Below are 20,141 nucleotides of genomic sequence, written 5' to 3'. Positions count from 1 at the left end.
TTGCTGGGGTCTGTTAACGTGTCCCTGCCTCTTGCTGTGATTAAAGGGCAAGCCAAGGCCCCAGGGCAGGTGGTCTCATCCCAATCCTGCCCCTCATGGCTCAGTGGGAAAAGGTGTCTGATCCATCAGCCCCGCCGCTTCTGATTTAAGCGACTGGAAAACACTGGGAAGGACTTTTTGTGTCTTCGGGATGAGAGGCTGCACGTTCAACACGCAAGGCGCCTTCTGGCGAGTGTTGCACAGGGAGGGGACTATTTACCTTGATGCCAGATGCCATCTACGGAAGGAGGACGAGCGGGTAGAGGAGCACGGAGGAGCTGGGAGAGATTAGACAGATGGGTGGATTGACGGGAAAGATGGATAGGTAGATCTGAGAGGTGGATGCAATAAATCTCCGCATTGCCAGCGTCCTCGATATGAACGTATGTGCGGATGCTCTTGCTTTTTAGTTGGTGAAGGGCGGTTCTGGCGGATCTTTGCTGCTCACCTCTTCCAAGTTGCAAGCCTGACCATTGAGCTGTAGAGGCCGTGCCAGAATCCAGCTCTTTGTAGACACGTAGGACAGCAGCAAGGTATGTGAGGCATGGAAAAATCCAGCCCTTGGTCCATACGGCATCTCCGTGCAGAGTAGCTTGTTCTTCTTCACCGTGGAGGTTAGAAACCCAGTCAACGGGAGATCATTTTTAAGCAAGGAGCAAGAGATACTCTTCTTTGTGTTGGGTAAACTTTGTACCTGTCTAATGGCCTTCAAACTATGTCATCCCTGTGCAAACGTAGCACTGATGTCACCGGTGTTGTGCTTCAATGCATGATGAGGTTGGCATGGATTGGTTTGATGGGTCCTCCCTGGTACCTGGAGAAACGCTCACCAGTAGTGGACTCTGCAAGAGGTGTGGGATGCTAAAGATGTTGAGGGCTTCCGGACAGAGTGAAGAAGATAAATGAGGAAAAATGATTTATGGAAGGACATTTGATCTTGTTGAGGATTCAGTCATCCCACCAGAAATTGGTTGATTTTTTTTGTGACGTAGCACCAATGAGAAGGCGAGTGCCAGCTCCTGAAGGTCCAGGACAAGGTACCTTATTCTCCAGGGTTGAAGCCCAGAAACACGTTCTTGCAGGACAGACCTACCTGGACTTGCCTGATGGCCAGACTGCTGTTGAGCAGAGGAATTGGGGGATTTTCAAGAACTATGATGTTTTGAAACAGATCCTGAGCTATTTGGTGAAAGGGGAGCTGTGTCTCACCAGAGATGATTGGACTTCATCTGGAAAAACCCTCTAATCATTCCAGTTTCCATCCTACAAAGACTTTACTCCTTCCCTCTTGCAGGTCAGCACCATAATCCAAGTCTGACTATTGCCAAAAAAGCTCAATGAGAAGCTCCTCAGAAAAACTGTTTTTGGAAGTGTTATTGCTTGCTTTGGCTGGGTGAGTTTTTGAGACTGTCCACAACAACCTTCATGAGATCCTTTGCTGTGTCCACGTTTCCAGGAATCAGAAATCCTGGTGATCTTACTAAAAGCCATTAATATTTGGTGGGCGCATACAGTCTATCTTTGTAATATATGTGGATTTTTTGGATACCTTCCCTGCTAAAATGAGGATCTCCTTGGATTTGCTCTCCAGCAAGGGCCCCGCTCACCAACGATGAGTTGCTCCATCCTTGCTTGTGTTCCATTCAACATAAGGAGTTGAGTGAAGCGAATTTGGAATCAATTCCCCAAACGTTGCCAGCTGGAAGCATTGGCCGTGCTAGAAAAAGAGGAGAATCCACTTGAAAACCACCCAAAACGCTGGAGCAGCAGAGCTGGTTCTCCCGTTGTCCTCGTTGAGCGTTGCAGCACGGCAACCTCGGTCGGCCTCACAGGTAGAAAGCGCTTTGCATCGGGTGCCTTTAATTCCTCTTAAGCTGCCGTTCGTGATCATAAACCGCCGTTTACGCGCCGGCCTAAGTAGCTGCCTCCTCCCGCAAGAGCTCGGGAGCGAACGAGCGTGGAAAATTAAATTCCCCCCTCCGCCACTGAAGGCCGGTCCTTTTGGAAGCAGATTCCCGGAGCAATATAATTAACCTCTTGCTGCGCCATTCTGCGCGAACATATTGAACATGCTCGGCGGTAATCACCCCCCTGATACCGGCGGCTGCTTTCACACCGAATTCGTAACAGTATTACAGTAATCCCAGAGCCTTTTGTCAGCTCCGGGGACTCGGCCGAGCGGGGACGCAAAACAAAAGCTGTGGGGCTGCTCCACGCGGGAATTTTGCAGGAGTTTCCGGTGCGATGCCGAAACGAGTCGCGCCGTGTGGGTGCTGGTTGAGTTTTATTCACCCGGATCAGGCTGCCTTGTTGAGGTCATTTGCTCCTTAATGATGCCACTTAGACCCGGTGTCACCTGTGCCTGCTGCAGTGCCTGGAGTCGTGTCCCGTCTCCCCGATGGTTGTTGACCGTTCCCATAAGTTCCTGCAACCCCTCCTGGCAACATCTGGTTCAGACTTAGGGATTTTAAGTGCTAAACCAGCTTGGGGTTATTCTCTTTCCTTTGAAAAACTACCGCTGTTCTTGACCTGCTTGAATGCTTTACAATTTGCAGCGTTTTGGGAAAAAGAAGAGAAAAAAAACATACGTGGCACATCACATCTTGCAACGATTTGTAACGGACCTGACCACATCTTATTTTGTTTTTCTTTTCCCTTAAAAAAGTGTAGCTTGAAACCTACGTCATCCGAGGCCCCTGTTTTGCAGGTGGGAAAAATGAGATAGAACACATGGGATTTAGGGTTTTTAACTTGCAGGATTTCTAGGTTTCCCTCCTGTTTGCATGCCAGGACATCCCTTCTCTCCAGGCATGCCGCAACGTCTTGCAAGAGGAGAAATGGGAATTTTAGCAGCATTTCCCGCACCACAGGGATGATTCCGTATGGATGGAGAGGCTGTAAGGGGAGCCTAGGGCCTCCCTGTGGGATTTAAGGACACTGGGTGAAGCGAGGCTTGGAAGCGCATCCAGATCCCGCTTTTCCAGCAGCACCAGGAGCAAAGCACCAGCTCAGCAGCGCGGGTGCCGGCTCTGGCTGATGAATGGGGCTCATATCCCGTTGGCGAATGATGCAAGCAGAATTTTTTTTTCCCCCTCCTTTCCTCTCTTTTCTTTCCCCTTTGCAGTTTGTCTTCCCGCATGGCCATAAAAGTTTTTAATTAGGAAAGCTAATGAGATCGATTAGTCATTAGGAGTGACCTGCGGGCGCGTGCGCGGGGCTGATAACGGGGGACGCCGGGGTATTGCTGGCAATAAAAGCGGCGAGGCCGGGATTGCAGCGGAACACGGGGAATACATCCCGCGGCGGGGGGAAAAAAGAGAGAAGGAGAAAAATTGCAGCCCCGGGAGCCTGTAATGAAGGGAATTAAACCACCCGCCTATCTAAATAACATGATTATCTACACAAAACCCCTCCGCTAGCAAGTCATAATAGGAGCGAGCTCTTGGGAGAGGCTCTTTCGGGACACTGGTAATGCCCACGTCTCGATGCGGCACCTGGTTCCTGCCGGAGTTGAACGGGGTCCACGTGGAGTTGCCACAGCTGGAGCTTGAAAAGGGATCCGAAAAATAAAAATAACATTGGGGGGCAGATTTTAGTAATCACCCTCTTAAGAATTTTGCAAGGTCGCGGCAAGGGGGGGTGCCCAAGTCTAATGCAAAAGTTTCCAGTCTGGGAAACAGTGATTTTTTTAAAGAAAAGGCAAAAATTAATTTGCTTTCTGTCCTTTTTTTCCTCCCCCTTCTTTTTCTTTCCTCACTTTTAAAGCTCTGGACGTTCACGGGTATCCCAACATTAGGTGGCTCGGAATGGGGTGTCTTTCTTGGCAACGCGACGTCTCCTCCTCGCTTCCCCTGTGCTCGGAGCATGGGAAGCTCCTTTGGCAGCAGGAGGCTAAATCTGTGACTTTGTGAGGCCGCAGCGGCGGTTTTAACTCCTCGGCAGTACAAATCCATGCTGCAAAAGGTGGATTTTTCCCTTAGGAGCTCAGTTGAAACTGGACATGCAGGAAGAAGCAGAGGGAAAAATCTGCAATGCGGTCACTGTTTTTATTTTTTGCATTTAGACACCGAGGCAGCCCCTTATTTAATATCACTTTACTTGGGAAGCGACTCTGTGCTCCCTTCTGCAACACGGGATGGGTCCAATGTTTTCAGGGGAAATAACAATTCCAGGTTTCCCCCTGGCTCTGAACCTGGCGATAATTTTAATGAGAGTCTCCGCAAGAAGCACAGCGGCCCCCTTTAAATCAGTTATAAAAGCAGAGGACTTGGGCTCAGCGTGTCGTGTCAGCTTTAATTATCTGGGCAGTTATAGCTGTATGTTATAAAAGTCGGGCAATTAGATGCGTTCCTTCAAGCCACGGAAAAAAATCGCCGGCTATCAAGCGGGGCCGAACCGGAGTCGAGTGCGCGCAGGGTTTGAGCGCTACGGAAAAAGGGGCATGAGTAAACGCATCGATCCGGTTTGAATGGGGATGTTGGGGATGGAGGTGTTGTCTTGGGGGGGATCTGTTTGCTGGCTGAAGCCGGAGCAGCTGCTCTTCTCCCTAGGATGGAGTTGGGTGGATCCCTTGTCCTCCTCTTCTCAACGTGCCCCTCAGTTTCAGTCCTGTTTTCCCATGTTCTACTCTCTTGCAGGGGCCAACGTGCATTTTGTCCGCAGCCCCCCGGGCAGCAAGGTGATCAAGACGCGCTATAGGATAGTGAAGAAGAACGTGGTGGCTTCCGTGGGTTCCTCATCATCCTTCACCAGCCCTGTTCCCACCTGGAAGACGAGGCGCCCTGCGACATCCAGGTAACTCTCCTGATGGTCCCACCGATGAGCATGAGTCGGGACCAAGGATCCATTGGCTTCAAGGGCTTCACTCCTCCCCTCTGTTATATTCCTGTGGTGTAAGAATCTCAAGAATGACTTAATTTCTCTATTTGTTTAGCTGCTTCTGTGCAGAATTTATTGACTTAAAGTGTAAAATCTTGTTAGTAATCACGTTAGCCCGAGCTGAGCCGGTGGCAAACAGCTTATCCCGGCCTGTTGCTCTGTATTTATTCCCCATTTGAATTGTTTCCATGAACCACTTAAATTAGCTATAAGGAAGCTGCATAAAAGCATACGAGTCTTTCCAGACCACTTAAGGAGACTTGCTGCCTGTTTTGGGGATAAACAAGTCTTGTAGAAGGGTCAAGCCTGCTACCAAGACCAGGCTTGCCCTCCTTTCCATAGTGTTATAATGTATATGGGTGCCAAGAAGGAGCTTATGGAAAGCATATTAGAGGCAGAGGACCGCTCAGCTCCCCCAGGTTGCCAGACTTGACCCATAATTACCTATAGAGCGCGTTACCAAAGAATATTTCAGATACCAAGGCAAAATATAGAACTCACGCATGACTAAAGGGTGTCTTGATGATGCTGTTCAAAACTCACGCTCAGAACTCATGGTTTTGGCCATAACTCAGATCAGGGCTGTTCCTGAGAGAAGGCTGAGAGGGGGTTATTCCACTGCTGCTCTTTCCTGGCATCCTGCTCCTCCTGCAGTGCCAATTTGTCAGAGGCAGCCTGCTGGGTTAGGAGAATTTGGCTCTCCTCCAATATGGCTTTCCCTCGTTTTCTTCATTTTGGTGTAATAATATCCTTCCACCTTTTTTTTCTAATCCTCAGACCCCCACATCTCCTCTAATTCTTCTCCAAATTGTCCATTTTGCTTTCACAAAACCCCCCAAATTCGCTTTTTCCTCCTCCATGCCCTTGCATTTACATTGAACCAACGTAACATATGTTTGTATCTTATCTGCCAGGCAGAGTCCTGGTTTGCCCGGTGCTGTTGCACTATGATAGAGAGCCAGCCCATCCAGCACTTAATTGTTCTCCTGCTTCTTTAGCCAAAATAGAAGCATGTTCTTTTTTTGTTGCGTTTGTGTTTTAAAGTATGGCTTTTGCCTCCTGAATTTACAAGTATATTACGGTGAACTCTGAAATTGTATTGCTTCTCCGAGGTTCATAATTCGCTGCTGGTAATTACAGTGCCTGGTATTTTGTGTGCAAATGAAGATTTGTTTCTCGCAGCTTGTAATCTCCTCCCATTTGCTTCTGCGGCGCAGGGATAATCCTGGCTCTGCTTCGGGTCACTCCCCCGGCGACGGTCTCTGCTGGTGGCAGATGCTTCGAGGGCAGGGGAGAAAAGTAGGAAATGGCTTTAGAAATGTGGTGAGCGCTGACGGGTTCATGTTTTTCAGGTTAGCTCCAGGGTTACATGTAAAATTGCTGCCATCGTTGAGTCTTGATGTGCTTTGGTGATGAATTACCCTGATAATCATGGAAGGGTTGAGGTTGGCAGGGATCTCTGGAGACCATGTAGTCCAAACTCCCTGCTCAAACAGAGGCTCCTAATGCGCCTTTCCAGGTGGCTTTGGGATATCTCCAAGGATGGAAACTCCACAGCCTCTCTGGGCAGCCTGTTTTCTGTCACCCTTGCAGCCAAGAAGCTTTTTCTCCTGTTCTCATGTTCATGTAACGTCCGTCTGGACGAGTTTCTCCTGGTGATGGCTTCACAATGGGGTTCTCCTCAGCCCAACCTTCCTCTCTTTACCTTTGGCCATCTCTTTGGTGTCTGATGGTACCTCCAGACCCTTCGGATGACCTTAGGCATATTGTCCTCAATGGGTGCTCCCATCCCTTATTGACCTCAAGCTCATCCTTGCTGGTCTGGGAAGCACCTCCTTTTCCTGGTCCTGACCTGACAGTTCAGAGCAGTTCAGAGCAGTTCATCTTGCACTAGGAGGACCCTTCATGGAGGTGTTTGCTCCTATCTTTTCATGCTTGCAACGCCCCTTTTCCCACCATTGCTGTGTTTGCTGCAATTTTTTCTCTTTTGTCAGGAAAAACCACGAGAAGATTGATTTTTCTCTCTGCTTTTAGTGAGGACAAACCTGCTGCTTCAGAGTCTCTCTGCATTTAACGTTTCACTCGCCAGGGCCTCCCAAAGAGAAAATATGAGCTGGGCTGAGCTCATCCAGCCCCATTATCATCCTGGTGTTATTCCTACAAGGGGAATTTGTCCCCACTTTAGGTTAGTAGAGGACGTTCTGCCATTGGCTTTCCCAGCCGGTGAAATGTGATGGGAGGGGAAGGGGTTTTGAGCCACAATCGGGATTTCTCCGGAGCAGGAATCGCGCCGTCCTGCTGAGAGCCCTTGCTCACCGAGTAATTTTATCCATATTAATCTTTGACTTCATTAAATGAGGCGATTTTAGATCTTATGGCCGCTTCGGGCAAATCTTGATAAAATGCCATCAGCAAATTAAAACAATTATATTTTCAAGAAGCAATAAATCTGTGTGTTCAGTCTGGCCGTTACCTGTGTTGCGCGCGATCCATCATCCAGGGAAAACACGTGGCAAGGGCTTCTCCCTGGCTTTTTTCCCTGTTTTTCCTCCTGCTCCGTTGTCACTCGCATCCCCTTAGATGTGCAACACGGACCGAAGCGTTGGGATGGGAGCTGGTTTTTCCACGTGGCTGGTTGAGTCAGATTGTAGATATTTGGGAGCAAAGGCACTTCTCTCCTGGCTGAGGATGCAGCGTGTGGACCAGCTTTGGAAGATGGTGATCTGGAAGATGCTCCTGGATCCAGGAATGCATCTGGTTTGACAGGCGTCTCCTACAAGCTCCACTTAGCCTTCAAACTCCCCCAGAACCGTAGGCTTGGCAATGACGATGGATACATCCCTGGGAAATGGGAGCAGTAGGATGAGTCGCTGCCGATCCCACTGGTTCCCTGTGCTAATCCCATGGCTCTTTCCCCCCATATTGCTGGATCGTATTCAACTTCGCCCGCTGCTGACTTTTCCGGAGGCGGTAGGTGGGAGTATATTTTAAATTAATTTTACTGCACTTTTTGTAATATTTTTGTTTTAAATAGATTTATAAGCAGCTCGGGGGCTATTCCTCCAAATTTATGAAGATAATTTTCACTCTCTTGATAAGGTTAAATTTACACCTGCTATTTCCATATTAATTCACATTGCTAAGTGGATCTAATTTTCTTCCGTTCTTCTATCTAGTGAGTGTGGCCTTTCCTAATGCAATTTCCCCCTCACTAAATCACTGTGATCGGGAGTCATGATCGAGTTAAATTAACTTAAATTAATTTACTTAATAAGAGCTCCAGATCGTTGTGAATGAGGTTAAGATTTATTGATTCTCCTCTTCACTCCTCCCCGTTATCTCGCTCTGCTTTGCAGGCGTGCTGCTCGGCAAGGCGCTCATTTGCTTGCCTCAAATTTCATTCTCTCCCGTTGACATTGTGGTTGGTCATCGCTTGGATCTCACGCGGGGCTGCTGTCTCCCTGCTTGAACCCGTGGTGGCCAGGAGAGGGCTCAAGGAGTTGACGTGACGGAGTCGCCGTGAATGACGGGACATGTTGATTTTTGACTGCGTTAGCAAGAACTGGCGATTTTTTGCATTCTTTCCTCTATTTCTTCTATGAAGAAGACCCTTCACCTTGCCTTTTTCGATGGCTCAATTGGTATGAGCAGACATGACCAGGAGCTGACCAATTTCTCCAGTAAGCAAGTCCAGATTTGTTGTACCTTGCTGAGAGGCACCCAGCGGTGTTTTCTGGGGTTGAGGGTGCTGTAGGCTTATAGAAAGTCCAACGGGAGAGCTGGAGCTTCTTCCATTAGGGCTGTTGGGGTCCAGTTATTGCACCTTGACATGTCTTGCTTGGAGTTTGTAGATGAGGGTGATGGCAGGAGGATGCCCTTCCTTGCAAAACCAGTCGAAGGGAGATGCTGATGGGATTGGGCGAACAGGGCAGACGCAACTGCCGTTGAGTGTCACCCCCAAGGAAGAGGTAGGAAATGCCCTTGGTTACCTAAGTGGCAGTGAGCGTGACCTGGAGCCTCCTCAAGATGAGCAAGGTCTTGCCCAAACACCAACGAAGGATTAACGGTGCCTCCCCGAGGTGGGGAGTAGAAAACACCAGGCGCCCATAACTGTTGGTGGGGACCACGATTCACCTTCTCATGGAGAGACAGAGCCGTTTTAAAAGAAATCTTTCTCCAAGGCTGGCACATAGCAGCTGATCTTGCATTTATTCACCCTCACTGGTGTGGGGAATTGAGCGCTGACCCACTTTGAGCAGTTTTCTTGTAAAATAAGGCCAGGGGAGGGAAAGAAAAGCAACCAATCTGTAAATGGAGTCTGGCACCGATTGAGAAACTCGGCTCTTTCCTTCAGAAAACTTTGCAGCTCCTCTTGAGGGACAGTCCTACCCCTCCAGCACTATGAATAAGTAAAGAACGAGATAATATAACACTTGTCAGAGAAAGTGCCGGCTCAGTGGAAGCGAAAAGACTTGTCAGCAGAGGATGAGTTTGTGTGTCTTAGTTTTGTTTTCTTCTTCCTTTTCTTGTCATCCCTTGGAGCAAGTCTGAGCAGACGAATCCAGGAGCTGGGACCCGCGTGGGGTTTCCCTGTTACCTTTTGATCTGTTGGATGCTACCGTCCTCCTACCATTTTCCCTGGCATACGGCCATTCTCCTCTCTATATCCTCATGTCTGCGAGAAGGAGAAGCCACCGTCGCTCTCCTGGTCACTACCCTTTCAGGAGATTGGGACCCCTGTGCTCCAGATCGCTTGGCCGTGTTGACCTCCCTGTCTAGTCCTCCTCCTTTCCTTCACCATAGGTGACTTTTGATTTGATTTTTGATTTCTTCTGGCTCTCATACCCATGGTTTTCTGGGTATCTGTCACTATCACTAGCTACTCAATCCGACTTGGATCCAGTTGATCTGAGGTGGCTCTGGCAGCCCTGGAAGAGCAGAGCTGAGCTCATTCCAGCTCACGTCACACACACTCCATGCCGTCCCTGGGAGGTAGAGCTGGAAGTTGATGTTTCTCAGCACTGCCCTGGCCTCCTTTGGCTTTTGGCAGGGCAGTGGTCGCCTTTTCCATTTTCCTTGCTTCTTGATCACGTTTTGCTGGCATTTCTCAAGTCACAGAATCACAGAATGGCTAAGGTTGGAAGGGACCTCTAGAGATCATCCAATCCAAGCCCCCTGCTCCAGCAGGGACACCTAGAGCATGTGGCCCGTGGGTTTTGAAGACCTCCAGAGAAGGAGACTCCACAACCTCCCTGGGCAGCCTGTTCCAGGGCTCTGTCACCCTCACAGTGAAGAAGTTCCTCCTCACCTGGAGATGGACCTTCCTGTGTTTTAACTTATACCCATATCCCCTTGTCCTGTCACTGGCCAGCACTGAGAGGAACTTGACCCCTTCCTATTGCAGTCATCCTTGCAGGAGCAGGAGTAGCTTTGCCTCCACAAGATACCATTACGGCATAGTCCAGAAGAGCATTCCGGTCCCTCCTTTGGGATGGAGGGCCATGGTTAAGTTGCACTACAGAGCACAGGGAGCAGAACGACAGGGTGCTGGTCTCCAGAGCTGTACATGTGCCCCCATGCTGTTGCCTATGGCATGTGCTTTAATCTTCCGTGCCACTTCTAGCTAAACCCTTGGGGAAGCGAGCTGAATTCTTGAGTTGAGGCTTTCCCAAACATGTCACCAGCTCCTATGGTGGTCATAGACCAGACCAGACACATGGTGGTCTTGTTGTGAGTGCTAGTTGCATAGGAGAAGTATCGAAACCCAGTATATCCACTCTTGGAGACAGCATATCCTTGTGACTGTCCAGGGAAGCTGTGCCCGGCCAGGCCCCGCTGTCATGTGCGTTTGCTCAGCCAACTCTTGTGGCAACGCTCCAAAAGTCTTGAGAATGATTTGAGTTATTGATGCTTTTTGCCCAAGTAATTTGTCTGAAAACTCAACATTTGATTAGCTTTGCTTGAGTTTATAATTACAGAAGCAATTGGTTAGGATGCCACTGGACATGATCTGGGGTCTGGTCTCACCTATTGGCATCAAGGTAGAGTCCTCACTACTGGGTTGACGTTGGCGACGTTGAGTTATGCTCTGATCACCAGGAGAGCTTGGAATTTACTGGAGAAGGATTTATGGAGCTTTGGGAGGATACTTCTGTCCGGGATGAAAAATCATGGACCGTATTCCTGGACACTTAAATGACTGAGATAACAAGAAGGCAAAAAGAAGTTTGGCCTTGGTAGGAAATGAAGATATCCTTTCCAAATTAACTATTGACCAAGACTCGTTTGAGAGCAAGTGGTAGCATCAGTCTCTGTGTTTTCCACACTTTGGAGCTTATTGACAGAATTATCTCCTGATTTAGCTCTGTGCCTATTGCTGCTCCTTGGATGGGCCTGGGGTTATGTCAACTGCAATGATTGTGTCATGTTAGTATAATTGGGAAGAGAAGGTCTCCCTTGGCTGCGTCACTGGGGACCTTCCTAGAGATGCCTATCTTTTCTTGGAGAACATCTGCAGATGGTGGCTGTGGAGATCAGATTAGCATCTGAGCCCTCAGTGGGAGCTACTAAGAACTTTATTTTTCCATCTCATATAGTTGTGAAAATACAAATTAAGAATGAACCATGACCCCCGTATTAAGGGATGGATCCATGCTGCTTTAGGAGGAAGAACCGCTTGGAGCACAAGCAGGATCTTGCCAGCTGGACTGGTGGGAAGCGGGATCCACAGCTGGAGATGGCCTTGGGATTGGGAGAGCGTTTCCCTCTAAAACCTTCAAAATAAGATCCATGGTGGAAAAGCTGATGGCTGGAGCGATGCCGGAAGGATTCAGCTCCCAATTCTGAGCTGGTATGTGGGCGTTTTGCCTTCGGAGCAGATCCGTTGCCCAGTTTCCCACTAGGACGCCGGGGCACCGGGAGTTAATTCCCGTCCTTCGGGATGTGCGGCCTCGCTGCGTCCTCATCCCGGGCTCCGGCGCCTTAATCTCCAATGTGACTAATGTCCTTAAAGTCGCTGTCACTTTTTTCCGCCCCCCCAGCCCTCGCCGAACGCGGGTGACATGAAAGCGAGGAGTAAACAGAAAGGCTGCGTTCGCGCAGATAACCGGGAAAGCCGTTTCCATCGCATTTAAAAACGGCCCTGTCATGGATTCGGCGAATTGGCGGCCCCGCGTTTTGTTTTATTTGATTCGAGTTTTATTTGCCGGGGTGGTAAATTTCCCTTTAATAATCTCCGCGTGCTTGCGAGGATAAGTTTTACTTGTTCCTCCCCCTTGTTCCGTTTTCTTTGCCCCTCTTTTGAAGGGCTGTTAAACCATTCTCCAAAATGACATCTCATTAAGGGGAAATTCATCTGCTGGGATTGGAGCCGCTGCAAGCGGGGAGAGGCAGGGGGAAAAGCGCCGCTCCCATTTGAAAATCTCTATTTATTTTCTATCGGGAGCGCTTTTAATCTTTCTAATGAGGCTGGCAGGAGATACACAACCCCGCATTGTTTCGGAGAAGTCCTGACATCCGGCCCAACATAATCCATTTTCTGTTAGCGCCTGCTTAGAGGCTTTAAAAAACAATGTCGCCTCTTTTGGGCCAAGCTGGGGATTAATCTTGCGTCTGCTCCGCGCTTCCCCTCCTTGCGGAGAGCGAGACGTTTTCACAGTGTTCAGTCTTGCTTTGCCTTTTCCCTCCCCAAAACGGAGCTGCTGGAATAACTGCAACAGGAGCAGTGGGCTATTTCCTTCCCCTTCCATCCCCTGATCCCAGTTTCCCAGGTGCCTCCATGCTCTCTCTTGAATTTTTTAAATTATTATTATTTATATCTATTTATTTATCATTTTAATTTAATTTAATTTTAATTTTATTTCTATTATTTGTCTATTTCTGGAGCTCCACTTCGGAGGAACTAAAGAAACCAAAATCCAAGCAGTGCTCAGGGAGGTCAATGGGAATAACGAGCTTTTCCTGCGATATTTTTGCTTAATGGAAATAGCAGATTTTTTGCAGCAATTCCATTGAAAGCCAACCCATGGCTTGCAACCTGGGGCAGGTTATTATGGGTTATTTACTCAGTGAGGTACCAGCTGTGCTCTGGGACAAGTTCTTCCAGTGCTGACCTTCTCTTGAGCTTCTCCCATCTGTGGAGAAGGTGATGTGCTCCACGAGCCTTCCTTATAAAGCCCAAATTTTCCTAATGCCCAGAGCTATTCCTATTTGAAAGAAACTGCAGATTCCCCCAAATAACCTATTTTCATAAGATCCCCAAAGTCCTGTGGGGTTCAAGCACCTCCAGCTTCTTTAACTCAGCCAAGCTCTCGGCCTCCAAATGTGGAGCACAGCCCCTCAATGTACACCTAGAACAGGGGAGAAAGCTGCATTTTTGGTGGCCAGGGGCTCGTGTGCCTATGTAAACTGTGAGCAGAGTTGGAGTTAGAGCGGTGCCTTCTCACTGAGCCTCATTTGGGTATAGTTTGGCTTTTTAGATGCTTAAAAATGGCAAAACACAGATGGCTCCTGCAAGCTAAAGATACACGAGAGGCAGTTTCTACCACCAGGCTCTTCCTTGACTGCCTGTGTGTCTGCTAAGAGTGATGTCCTTGCAAACTCCTGGCCTGGCTCCTTCTCCTGTGGATAACGTATGGACAGCAGGTCTTCCTTCTTTTCCAGCTTCTTGCCTGGAAAGCAGGATTTGATGCTGTAGCCTCCTAGAGAAAAGCACCGTACTTCTCTTGGGGTGTTTTAAGTTGGGTCTAGCGCAGCATTTAGAAGCAAATCTCTGGGGCATCCCCTGATTTCTGGGCTTTGCTTCATCCAGTGCTCTTAGAGGGCTCAGACTTGACCCCTCTCTTAGGGAACCAAGCCTCAAGATGTTCTCAAGCTGCTAATGGGTGTTTGATCGCAGAGACCAGAGGCCTTCTACTAAGGCCTCTTTGATGCAGCTTTCAGCATCTCCTCAGATCAGGAGCATGGTTATGCACGGGAGATGCTGTGGAACCTGGGACCCAATGGCCCTACGGAAGAGGATAAGGATACCCAAACTTGATGGAGAACCAAAATCCTCTGCAGTTCAGCCAGACTATGAGCCGTGCTCATGTTGGAGGGAAACCACAAGAAGTTTAGTCTTCAAAGCGAGGATAAGATCTCACCAGGCAAGTCCACTTGATCTTTACTGTGCATTTGGAGGGACCTCAAGTGCCGTACAGCGTATCTCCAGGGTTGTATAATGGCTCAGATGCGATCCCAAGCGATCACGGTTCTCCTTAATGGCTTAGTGCTCATCAGCAGAGCAGATGCTCCCAGCCCTTTGCATATTAAGCTAATATCTTTTACTTAACGGGCAGCCCGTGCACAAGCGTGGTCGCTCGCTGGAGGATTTGCTGATGAGTGGGAATTTGTTAGCTGGGAATTTTCCTCCCTTGCTCTTTTGTGATCGCTTCTCCTTGCTCTAAGGCGGCTTTGGGAGAACAGTAGGTATCAAAGAAAAGCAGAACATCCTTAACAAGGAGGTTTACACGGATTAAAAGTGGAGCGTTTTGAGCGAAGGATCAGCACTTTTGAGCCGGGGCTGCCTTGCCTGGTGCGGGAGCCCCGGCAGGGAGAGGGGAACGTTTGTGCCAAGGCACCTGGAGGCATCTCCTAGTCTTCAAGGAGGACCCCAATGTGCTCCTTTGGCAGAGACAACCTTTGGGAAGGTCTGTGACCCCCAGAGTGGGGACGTGGTGATGGCAGTAGTTGCCTCTTCCTCAAGGATGTGTCCGGGTTGTCCTAAAAACAGTGGGACGTTGGCAAGTCGATAGCTCGCTGCTTGCCTGTGCTCTATTGGAGTCCACCGTGGAGGAGGTCTTCAATGCATTCTAGAGGGCAAAAACAGTGCTAACTCCTAATTTTATTCTTTTTTGAAGCAAAAAATGGAGAGTTTTCATACTGTCTATCACATTACACTCCTCTCCCCACATTCAGACTGAGCGTCTTGCAGGAGCGACTCTCCCAGGCCCACTCCTTGCTCAGCCCAGGGGCATCCATTTCCCCTCACCCAAGCCCCGCAGGGCAAAATCCCTCCTGAGCTCAGGTGCTTTCAGGTACTTCTCTGCCTTTCTGTCCCCTCCAAATTCCCCTAGTGCCAGTTGAACCTCTTAAAAAATCATAAATCTTCTCTGAGAGCAGAACTTGCCCCTTTGAAACATGTGCACCAAGAGCACCGGAGCAGTCGTGACAGAGAGGAAATCTGCTTGGCGATCCAGTCTGCAAAACTGCACACGCGCCATATTTTAAACTCAGGGTAGAGCAATTTTTAATTTTTGGAAGGATTTTTAAGCATAATAACCCCTGACAGCAGCGCATTTTGATTTTTTTTTTTTTCCTGGTGCAGGGTATTTACAATCGCTGCTTTTTTTCACCTGACAGTGACAGCTGCGCGAGCAACGAGGTATTTAATTTCCAAATTTCTACCCTGCTAGATTAGCAATGGCAGGACTTTTATTTTCTCCTTTTTTTTTCCCCTTCTGCTTTTTCTTCTGACTTTTCCTCTCTTTTCTCCTGCACCTGGGTTTGCAGAATTGCTCTGATGCAAAAAGCAGGCACTTCTCTGGCCTCTTGGATGGATCTGAGAAGTTTGCCATGACGTTTGCTGGCAGGAAAAACAGTATTGAATGGAAGAGAGGGAGAGCTGGAGAATCCCATCTCTCAACAGCAAGAGCTGAGGCTGAGAAATGCCTTGGGTGCAGGGAATTGTCTGCAGGTTATGAAGATGGAGATGCTGGTGGGTTTTTGAGGTGGATATTTCCTTTGCTGCAAGCTGGTGTGATCCATGTGAAGCTCCCGGGTGGTTGGTCCCTTAACAAGCAGGAGGAGTATCAGCAGAAACAGGCTGTGTTGAGCTTCTGGTTTGCACGTGGTTGTCCATGGTTGTGCATGACCATGAAGCTCAAGGTTGTGCAGAACATCCTAAGAGGGTCCATGTGGCCGTACACATGGCAGAGGGCCGTGCTGCCCTCTGCTACGTTGCACATCATGAGTTGGATGACTGCTGTCACGGTGCCAAGGAGAAGGAATGGGTGCCACTCACCAGCAGGACAAGCTCCTCTTGTCTGGAGGACAAGGTAGGGCATCACATGGCATGGTAGGGGGAAGGACACTTGGCCTATGAAGAGCATTTCTCCAATTTCCAACGCACTCCAGAAAGAAGGGAGCTTTGATGCAACAGGGAGCAGACTCCTCATTTTTGTTGAGGCACTTTTGCCTCCTAATATCCCTCCCTTTTAGCCCAAGGTTTCCCCAGACACCAGCAGAAGGTGGCAGCACTCAGTGCACACCGCACAGCTGGTTTCAAGCTCCACAGCAGAGCCTCCTCTCCCGCCTCTTCCCGCACAAGAGCCGTGTAATCCCCTTTCTCAACCACCATGAATTTATTTACTTCAGCTGCTTCCGAAATGATGGGAATTAACTTGTTTAGTGCTGAGTAAGTAGCACCTGGAGGTATCGTAAAGACGACGGGCGCGCTCATTCTGGGAGGTGCCTGCACCCCCTCCCGCTGCTTGTGCTCAGCTAGGATTTTTTTAAAATTTCAAGCAGAGCTCTGTGTTTTAAGCTTTCCAGCCTCAAATTCTGTGGCTGCTGGAGGAAGCTCCTTTGTAATGCGGCAGTGAAGCTTTCTACAGGATCCTCCGAGCATCCTTTTGTATAGGAGGAAGGATTTGTGATTTCCACGTGGGATTATAATTAGTGGGAAGAGCTCATGTAGGGATCTAGGAGGCATTTTGGATGTCTCCAAACAGGGGCAGGCAAAATCTCCTGTCTGCTACTGGGTGGAGGTGGCATCTCCTTGGTTATCACAACATCTCCGGGCAGAGCATCTCCAGGCTTCACAGCCAGGAAGCTGGGAGCCATCCGCACGGTCCCACATTTGTGAACAAATTGCAGCTCCATGCTGGAATTTGGCAGGTTTTCCCGCTCGGGTCCACCGATGGCCTCGCTGGTATCCCGGGACCGCCGGGAACATCTGCGGCCGGCACCGTCCCGGCTCCTGGGCTGCTCCGCGGGGCCGGATGCAGATGTTCCCGCAGATCCTGGTGCTCCGGAGGTCCTTGCGGTGGCTGTTGGCTGCAGCTTGAAGCTAGATCTGGATGAGGATGCTCACGGGTTGGGAAGGTCACAGCTGTCCAAGCTGGGAAAATGGGACAAAAAGGGCAGCAGGTTCCCGCATTTGGCACGGGTGCTGTGGCCACCTGTCCGGAGGCAGCGGCCGTTCTGCAGGACAGTGTGTTTTGATTGCAAATCACTTCCCATCTCGCTCCTTTTTGTCAAGTTTTACACAGGAAAAAAACATTTTTAGGGCTCGGGACACTCAAACGGGACATTCAGGACATAGCTCAGCCACTGCACTCATAGTGTCAAGATCATGAACACCACTTTAAAGTGCTTTTTAAATAAATGAATGAGTGGCGGGCAAAAGGAAAGTGTTATTTTTGGCAGTGAAACAGCTTTGCAGCTTTTTTGGGGTGGGAATCACATTCGGAAATGCTTTTTTCCCCTCCGCTCCAATCCAGCAAATTCCTAAGGACCTTCCAGCTGGGAATCACCAGCTGGGCTGCCAAAAGCTCTATCGCAGCCGTCCCACTGTGAAGCTCCTGGCTCCGGCTTTGCTTTTCCTGGTGGCGACGCTGAAGCTGAACGCCTCCACCGGCAGCTTCCCTGAGCTTTTATTTTACGAGAAGAGGCAGTTACGGCTCCCCAAATGCCGTCCGAGTTAATGCGATGGTCTCCGAGCGCCTGGGCTCATTTTTATAATTTTTTACTTTATGAAACAGGACAGGGAGCTTAGTGACTTATTACTATTCATTTCGTTTCAATGCAGTAAATATTGATTCAGCTGGGGGTTTTCAATTTAAACCGCTCGGCGATTATATAAAATATTACCAGCCTCTGAAATTATGCTTACCGATCCCTTCGGCTGCTCATTAACGGAGGAGTGCAATTTTTAGATCCCTCTGCTTTCATCACTCTAACAAATGGGCCGCGCTGCCTCTTTGCGTGGAAGGTGCCGCAGATGCAGCGAGCAGGGGCTCGGCGACCTCAGAGCCACTTTCTGAGGGGTTTTACTGGGTTTTATTGAATTTTGAGGCACGTTAATCCCGGTGCTGGGATTAAATGGGGGTTTCTCTCTGCTTCTTGCACTTTTTAGGTGTTTTTGTAGGTGGTTTGCCCTCCTCTCTTGCACTTTTTAGGTGTGTTTGTAGGTGGTTTGCTGTCCTCTTTCCCACATTCAGCCCCTGCTTTGGTGCAACACCAGCTTGGACATGAACCTGGGGCTTTGCTAAGCTCCAACCTGCAGGGTCAAGCAGCTCATTGGGGAGGGGAAGATGTGTCTAGTGCCGTGTAGGAAACTGCCAATCATAAAATCATTATGGTTGGAAAAGACCTTTAAGATCATCGAGTCCAACTGAAGGCAAGAGAGGGAGAAGCTAAACGTGGACTCAGCTCTTGGCTCCTTTACAGTGCAGCTGGGATGACCTGGTGGCCAGGAGTAGTTGGGAAATGAGCTATTGGGTCTCACTGGAACTCCATTCGTTGGATCGAGTTCAGTGCATGCTTTATAGAACCGTAGAATCCTTATGGTTGGAAAAGACCTTCAAGATCATTGAGTCTAACCCTAAACCCATCAACACAGAATGGTTGAAGTTGGAAGGGACCTCTAGAGATCACCTAGTCCAACTACCCTGCTCAAGCAGGGACACCTAGAGTGCATGCCACAGGGTGATCAAATGTCCTCTCAGTCTTCTCTGTGCAAAACAGGTCCATGCCTGCTAAAATACCTGCTCAGTGGGCTTGCGTATTGGGCTAAGCCGAGAGGACAACCTGTGACTTCTTTTCTTGTGGACTCTTTGGGCAGAGGTGGTTTTGGCTTCAAGCCTTGCGCAGCAATTGGTTCTTAGTTAACCAAAGGCTTAATCAGAAGTAACTAACGATGTCACCTAGGAGGTCCTAGATGAGATTTTGAGTTAGAAGTTAAAGAGGGGAAAAAACGGAACTCAAACTTCATCACTGCTCACCCTGCCATGTCGTCAGCTCACCTAATTAAATGCTGTTTTAAATACTGCTTTTATGCCTGTTATAAGGTTTGTAGAAAGCTGCCTTTAAAAGAATTGATAGGATTTTAACCTACATGTGTAATTCCAACTTGCCAGCCCCCATCTCCTCCAAGTGCCTCGTCTCTAATCTTCCCGATTCGCTGCAGTGTGACTGAGAACTGCGGTGAAGGTGACCGCGAAGTGCTTTGCCAGAAAGTCTGTGTCTATTTTTGCCTGCAAAATTCAAACAGTTTACCCTTAATATATGCCCCTTAAAGAGAGTTTTGTCCCCTGCTGCTGGGTACCTCTTGCTGAAGTTTAATGATTATTATGAATGGAAAAATTGCTGATGCGTTTGAGGAACTTCTGAAGCTTCTAATTTTCATGGACGATGTTTGAGGAGTTTCATGAGATTTGAACCTGGGCAACCAGATGGATCCGTCCAGTGTGACGGTGTGAACTCCTTCCTCCTGGCATTCCTTCAGCTCAAGTCAAGAGGACCTCTTACGATAAGGAGATCTGACATGTTGGCCACCTCGGAGAAGATCCACCAAGGAGAGAAAGCTGCTCTGGGCTTCTCGAAGCCAGGTAGCGAAGGGCATTCTTGGCCAGCCATGGCAGCCTCTTTTTAGCTGGTCTTCAGGATGCTTTTCCCAAAGTTTCCTGTGGTCACAAACCAGAGGGAAGCCCCTTATTCCTCCATTGGTGCTCCTTGGGGCTCCTTGGTGCTCTACCTTGCCCCTTCTTGAAGAACTTGGTGGTATTTGGACCCTGGTGAAGACAGCTCTGGAGGGCAGCACAACCCAGGGCAAAGTCTGTGGTTTTCCCTGCTGTAAGTTAAGGTGTTTTTCGCATTGTATTTTTCCCTCCCTCTTTTTGCAGGGTGGATTTTTGTTTGCTCTTTTCCGAGCTCAGCAGCGCTCGGCGCCCCGTGCAACCACGGAGCGGCAGAAACGCCCCGTTTAATTTGCGGTTAGATATCTGTTAAGATTGCATCCACTTCCCCAGTCAGCACTTAATTGGCAAGTCGCTTGATTTAACAGCGTGGGAGCCGGCACCGGAAAAATGGCCTGAATAAATCACCGCCTGACGCCAGAAAATAGATATAATCTCAACATTAACTACATTAATAGTAGCAGGAGCCGAATTAAGAAAGCCATAAAG

General features: G+C 48.9%; 1 protein-coding gene across 1 annotated transcript in view; it reads left to right on the top strand.

Moving 5' to 3' along the window:
* ZC3H3 (zinc finger CCCH-type containing 3) overlaps positions 1–20,141 on the top strand; it is a 103,878-nt gene that overhangs the window by 36,614 nt on the left and 47,123 nt on the right. Inside the window, exon 4 of the mRNA XM_026047160.1 lies at positions 4,677–4,833. Within this exon, the coding sequence (XP_025902945.1) occupies positions 4,677–4,833 (157 nt within the window). The remainder of the gene's footprint in view (positions 1–4,676; positions 4,834–20,141) is intronic.

Source organism: Nothoprocta perdicaria, unplaced genomic scaffold, assembly GCF_003342845.1.
Source record: "Nothoprocta perdicaria isolate Ctin4 unplaced genomic scaffold, notPer1 scaffold_48, whole genome shotgun sequence".
Classification (NCBI taxonomy): Eukaryota; Metazoa; Chordata; class Aves; order Tinamiformes; family Tinamidae; genus Nothoprocta; species Nothoprocta perdicaria.
The sequence above is the reverse complement of the archived record's forward strand: the minus strand, read 5'-3'. Positions and strand labels throughout refer to the sequence as shown.